The 6542-nt window shown below is 44.3% G+C and overlaps 1 protein-coding gene across 1 annotated transcript; it reads right to left on the minus strand.

The window, feature by feature from the left end:
* Window positions 1-488: 488 nt before the first annotated feature.
* Window positions 489-6527, minus strand: DMRTB1 (DMRT-like family B with proline-rich C-terminal, 1). Its single transcript, XM_008945099.1, has 5 exons — window positions 6467-6527; window positions 6000-6053; window positions 5149-5360; window positions 3373-3517; window positions 489-595 (listed from the first exon to the last, which is right to left on the minus strand). Exons 1-5 carry the CDS (start codon window positions 6525-6527, stop codon window positions 489-491), a joined length of 579 nt encoding a protein of 192 aa, XP_008943347.1.
* Window positions 6528-6542: the final 15 nt, after the last annotated feature.

A 6542-nucleotide genomic window follows, 5' to 3' on the forward strand; every position in this document is an offset into this window, starting at 1 on the left:
CCTGGTTTCCTAGGCAATCTCTCCACACCTTTGATAGCTACAAGGCACTTCCAATACATGTGTACAAAGCTGTCTACACGAGCCCTTTGAACAACAGTACTGTTTAGTTTCATCTGTACTGAGTTAAACAACACTGAAATTATGTGTAAACCATCAAAGACATTCACAATGAACATGAGAACATTACAGAATGTACATGGCTTGGAGACCTCACTCCAACTCTAACCTCAGCAAACAAATTCAGAGTCATTATCATTTGCTGCTTCTACCTGCTTAAGGGGGAAGGGATTTACCATGAGTCTGGAAAACATCTGCTATGAACAAGGGCTTTACAGTGCTAAGGAGGCAGGGCTGTGAGCCTGGGAGCTCTAACATGATAATCAAGTGAGGCAGGGGACTAATCCCCCTCTTGTAGCTGTTGTGACTGCTCTAACTCTCCTTGGTTGTGGAAACAGTGCTGCCTGCTACTCAGCTCTTCTCCAGCTCATTTACTGTTTAGAATATGCAGATTGGTCTCCACATGTTTCTTCTGGGGAGGAAGATGGTTGGCCAGGTTCACAAACTTCCCCTGCATCCTGACTGTCAGCTTGAGTAGCTGAAATAAAAATGAAGAATAGAATGATGTCAAACATGAACAAGCCAAAAACCCCAAACCCTGTGTTTCAGTTTGCATTATCCCTGGTATCAATCACATTTCCAGAGGTAAATTCAATGCAAAATGACTTTTGTCAATTGTTTGGTTTTCAAAGGTTTTTTAGACTCTGTCCTCAGATGCTGTACTGGCTGTTTAACCTAACATACCTTGTTTTTATTTTGTCAAACCTCCATAACATTGCTAGTCAATACTGCATGAAATTGTGTAACAACATGGCCTAGACTTCACATCACTGCTGTAAACCTAACTGGCTTCAGTCATTCAAATTACTCAGTCATTCAAGTTACTCACTCAAATCTTTCTGGTAGCAGCTTCTAGCCTTGAAAAGTCTTTTCCAGTCATGACTTCTATGTATATATATTTTTATTTTTTTTTCCAATTTGTCTTCATCTCAGACTTCCTTTGGGGCAGAAATCACAGACATTTCTTCTCACCAGTTATCCCCCTGCTAGAGTTTTCTATAGCCATTTGCCTGCAACAGTTTTTCCAGAAAGCCCATTTCACCTCAATTCTGGAGGTCTAATTACAAGTTTGAGTCAGTTCCTTTCATGGACAGAAAAAAGATGTGATGCAATCCTAACACATCCCTATGCACTAAGTGTTACAGCTTCTCTCCTTTTCCAGGCATCTTGAATACCATAATCAAAGAATCATCAGTTTTACTGTAGCTTCCCTCTAGATCTGCATCTTCTGCTGGCAGGCTATTTTGTATATGATCTAATGCAGAAGTAGCCCCCCTCTCTGTGTTACAATTGCAAATTCCTACATATCCTGGAGGATAAATGCTATGTAGTGGAATTAATTTGTAGTTTCTCCATAGCACTAAGAAAACTGGATAGCTCTCTAAGCAGCACAACACACGATGCATTGTTTCCTATGGCTTTGTGCCTGCGTTGTAATTTGCCTAGTATGTAGTAAGGGCTGAGGTCATCAGATGGCAGTATGGTCTCTGGGGGGTGCTCTCATGACCTCCCTTCTCCATCCAGTTGCCTGTTTTCGTGATTGTTTGGCCATTACCACTTTGCTCTACCACTACAGGACTGGATTTTCTCTGTTCTCCTCCCACAGTGTCACTTCTCTCCACGTCCCTCGTGTTTGCCTGCTACTCCCAGTTCCTTCCCATTCTCATGCAAATAGCTGCAGCTCCCAACAGGTTCTCTGCTGCTACATTATCCCCCAGATCTTTTGTCCCCTCGAAATCACAAACCCCATTAATCCTCACATACATTTTCTGGTTTGCCTGCCAGCCCTCAGTTCCCTCTCTTCCCCCCAAACTCAGCCCATATTATTTGATTTCCAGCACACTACTGGCTCCTACATGCTGCATTAAATTCCTAATGCCTTTGTCAGTATCTTAAAACAACTTTACATATCTACATTGTCTGTGCAAACCCCACACTGTCCTATTCTTCACACTCCCCTTGTCCAACACATCTCCTGTTGACTCCTCTTTTGCCTTCCAGCCAGACAAGAAGCAGGTATGCTTGGACTGCTCTGGAGATGCGTGCCCACTGCTGGGCTGACTGGCAGGCACTTGGTTGTTGGCCAAGGTACACACACGTCAGTCAGGAGCTGAGTGCAAGCTGACAGCCAGCCAAACACCATGACATGGCTGCAAACAAACCATTTTGTGGGAGGCATCTGTTTCTCCTGCAGATCAATACTGTGTAGGCCTGTGATCACAACAAATACGCTTGGCTGAAAATAACTAATCAGTTGAAAAATTAAGAGAGGACTGACATTAACAGACAATGAGACTGCACGAGCCTTATGTTGTTGAGAAATCAGGCCAAAAAAACCCAACTTATATTCTGTCCCACATAACCACCATCCACATCTTTTCAATTCAGATGAGGTAATGAGACTTCTCTATTTCTCCTCCCTCTTACACAAGAGATTTGACTTTTCACTGGGTGATTATTATAATGTGTCTCAGTCCATTTAAAAAAACAATTATTCTGTTGTTGAAAAACAGAAATAAAGTCATATTTATCTGAATTTTCAAAAAGAATTTTATATAAAACTGGCTATTCACTCATCCAGTGCTAGTGGTTAATACTCTGAGCAGCTCTACCCTCTTGTGGTCACAGTGAGCTGCAGCCAAATGAAGAACCTGCAAATAAAATCACATGTCCATATGTAGGCACAATATATGAAACAGACTCAAAAACAGAGAAGCACAAAGACTTAACCCATGCCAGAAACTTAAAATGGTGTAGAATTCAACAAAATCACTTGAGATTTTGAGGATTCAATCTTTACAGCAATTAAGATGCAGGATTTTCAGATAAGCAAAAAATTTCATATTGTTCATGCTAAGCATTAGTCTGTATTTTTTTTTTTCCACATTTTGTCTGAATTGCAACAGAGCCAAACAGTTTTTAAAATATATCCTACGAAATAGCAGGCAGCATATTCATTCTGAGATCAAATTGTGGAATATCTCTGAGTCTTGGGGCCTTCCACATCTGCTTGAGATTGAGGTGCTTGTCAGCTGGAAAGCCCAAGGATGTCAGGGTGCTTCCCCTAAGGCAGCCCCTCCCAGAGCTATTCAAGCTGGCAGTCTGTCCTGGGAATTCAGGATCGCAGTCCTGGCCCCACTACAGGGACCTGGGAACCCCTGTAATCTAGCTCAAATCAGGGCTTCCACCTCTGTGGTTAGATACTGAAACCAGGTTTGAACTGGGTCTCCTAGGGCTCATCTCATACTTTCTTACCATGTGCTTCCTTGGTTGTTTCAGCCACAACGTTCAGTGAAAGGGGAGGTGGAATGTAGTGAATCCCTGGCAGAAAACCTGGTGGGATGAACTGAGGCAGAGGAGTATAGTATCCTTGATGGAAATCTCCACCTCCATCTGCAATCTGTGGAAACACATGGAGCAATGAATCTTCTGTCTAAAGACTCTTTCCAGGATACACCTGCAGCATCAAACAACTTCTGTTTTGCTTTTTACCTGTGAATATGACATTTTTTTGTCCACTTTGGGGAAATGCCCATGCATCTATTAGCATGTGCATAAACTGTGCATCGTATAACATTCTGAAACTGGGAAGCAGCAGCTTCTCAGACCAGGTCTCAGCTGAAACTGACTTTTTAAGTCATCTCCACCAATTATGACATCTCACTAAAGTAGCTGGTTTAAACCAGAAGCAGCTCACCTTCTCCACTGACCCAGTGGACTTGCCACTGAACAAATCTACAAGTCTTCATGCTAGAGAGAGGCAGCCTAGCAAAATGTTCCTTGCATTTGGATTCTCCCCTGATCCCAGTGAAGGGAGTGACTCTACCTACACCAAGGGGCTGGTGTGCACCACAGGGTGCCCCACAGCCCTGGTCTTCTGTGATCACCAGGCCTGTTAGAGCACAACAAAACTCATTCCATGTGCAAGGTGGTATGTCCACCCCTGAGAAACATTAGCATCAGAGAAACAGGAGCATCTTCTCTTGGATCTGGCCATGCACCCTGGTACACATAGAACATGTATGAGATCTTTCCATCTGTCTCCAAACAGTTAAACATTGACTTCAAACCCACATACAGTGACAGTCTAGACAAGGCATTGCCCAGCTTGTGCATATCCAGCCCACCAGAATAGTTTATCTGGACCTCAAATTGCTGCTAGCCACCCTCTTTCTCTATAATCCATTAATAGGACGTGGAATTTCTACGCAAGCATAATAAATCTAGCAGTGTTGAGGCAGATCCCTCTACCTTAATATGAACTGCTGAACTGTACTCACTGCAGACAGAATGGCACATGGCAGCTGGAAATTTGATGGCATGCCCAACTGTGGTACAAAAACTAGATATTACCAGTTTAAACCAGCATGACTGACAGCAGGGAGAGGAACTGGAAGTGTCCACACACCCCATTACAACTGACAGGCAATTTAGCATCTTCTTTTCTTACCATGTCTCTGTGTTTGAAGGTGTGGGCCCTATATCACTAAACAATATTATTTATCTGAAATTTTTATTAGCCACAACAATTTTACATTGTTTCTTAGAAACCAAATGTCTCAAACCCAAAATATCTGACTACGCTCATTTGCTTCCTTGTGGAAGCTGATTTTGCCCTGTTCTTCTCTGCAGTTGTGGTGCCTTGGCCAAGCCCTGACACTCTCCCTCCCCATTAGATTTGTCCTGCATAGAAGAAGAGGGACCTCCCAGCGTGCATTCTGTGCCAACATGACCATATTAAGCACCCAACTGCCATAGTTCCAAAAGGCTGTTGCAGATGTTAGCAGTCGGTATAAGCTCCAAAAACAATTCACAAAATCTGTCCCCTTACAACTGCAGGGGTTGCTCTTTTGGGTTCAGGCCAGATATTAACACCATCATTTCCTTTTGTTTTCTTCAGCACAATGTATCAAAATGCTGTGAAGTAATTGATAAGCAAGAGAACTGTTCATGGGTACTTGAACAGCAAGAACGCAGCTGAAAGTAAAAAGAGCAGTTATTTCCAGAGGTAATTAAAAGACTGCTACTTACTGACACAGAAGCTGCATTCCCTGGCCCATAGTTGCTAGGAATGTGTCGGGAACCTCTCTGAAGTGATAGCCCTGGAGGCGACTCATTGATGGCAAATCCCATGGGAAATGGGTGGTAAGGATATACCCCAGAACACCCAGGGTATGCCTTAGGAGGTTCTCTCTCCAGGTATTCTGGCTTGACCATGTATTCTGGAGGAAAAGCAGGGTGAGCTAGGAAACAATGAGAAAAGAACATATAAAAGTTTCCATATGACTCTATAGAGCTCAGCAGAAGTAGCTGCAGGACCAAATTCCACACTCAGGCAGGAGTATCTGGCCCTTCGGTTCCCTGGGAGGCCTGACAGGCACGTGTACAGCTAGTGTCATCCATAAACATGATTTTCTTAGGAAACAAAGGTTAAAAAAATGGGAGCAGATATTGACAGATTAGGTGGGAACTAGAGATGTCTGAAATGAGTCTTTCCTCTGGGCTTCTCAGAGAAGCATTTTGTTTTGCAGACTGCCAACTCTCCAGAGGTTCAGACTAATGACTACTGCAGTCAGTAGGGATTTCCATAAAATTACAATAGTAAATAGTGAGAGTATGAAGTTACTGTAATAAATAGCAATAAACTAGACAAGTCACATGAAAGACACTATTAAAGGAAGCAATTTAAGAGGTGACAGATCATACAGCTGTTCCACCTGCAAAATCTATGCTCTGATCTTAAACACCAAATGTACTTTTACATCAAGTGATCCTAGCCAAGTTCAGTCTTTACTACAGGAATTAAGGCCAAAAGGTCTCTTTCACGGTGCCATCATAAAAGGCTTGCTTCAGGCAACTGCAGCAGTAACTTCTCCCTTTACTTGCGCCCGAGTCGTTCAGCGTTTTTGTTGCTGGAGGCTTGTGCCTGTGAATTTCTAAACAGCGAGACAGCACTTAGGGGAACACGCAGGAGCATCTGCAGTGCACAGTGCAGCACAGGTTGGTTTCCCTCCCAGAATAATTCCCCTTTCAGAGGAAAGGAAAAAGCTTGAAAAAATCTTTGCTAAAGCCCCAGTGCTGTGACGAGTGCGCGGCTGAGCGCATTGCTCCTGCCGCTGCAGAGCTGCGGGACCCACGTGCAGACCCCGCAGGAGGGAAGATAAATGCCGGGCTGCACGTTCAGCATGCGAACCTGTGTCCACTGAGGAGTGGGCGAGGCAGCAGGAGTGCCTCTCCCCGGAGCTGGAGCCTGAGGAACCAGCCGGTGCATGCTGCACAAGTGGCAGCAGAGGAAGCGCACGCAGGAAGATGGTGGGGCAGGGGAAGAGGCTGTGGGCACAGTCCTTACCGTAGTCCAGGAAGGGCAGGCCGCCGGGAGGCGATGGGGGGGGCGGTCCCCTGCACGCCATGCCCTTGCCTTTCCC

The sequence above is a fragment of the Merops nubicus genome, unplaced genomic scaffold (genome assembly GCF_000691845.1).
Source record: "Merops nubicus isolate BGI_N331 unplaced genomic scaffold, ASM69184v1 scaffold5638, whole genome shotgun sequence".
Classification (NCBI taxonomy): Eukaryota; Metazoa; Chordata; class Aves; order Coraciiformes; family Meropidae; genus Merops; species Merops nubicus.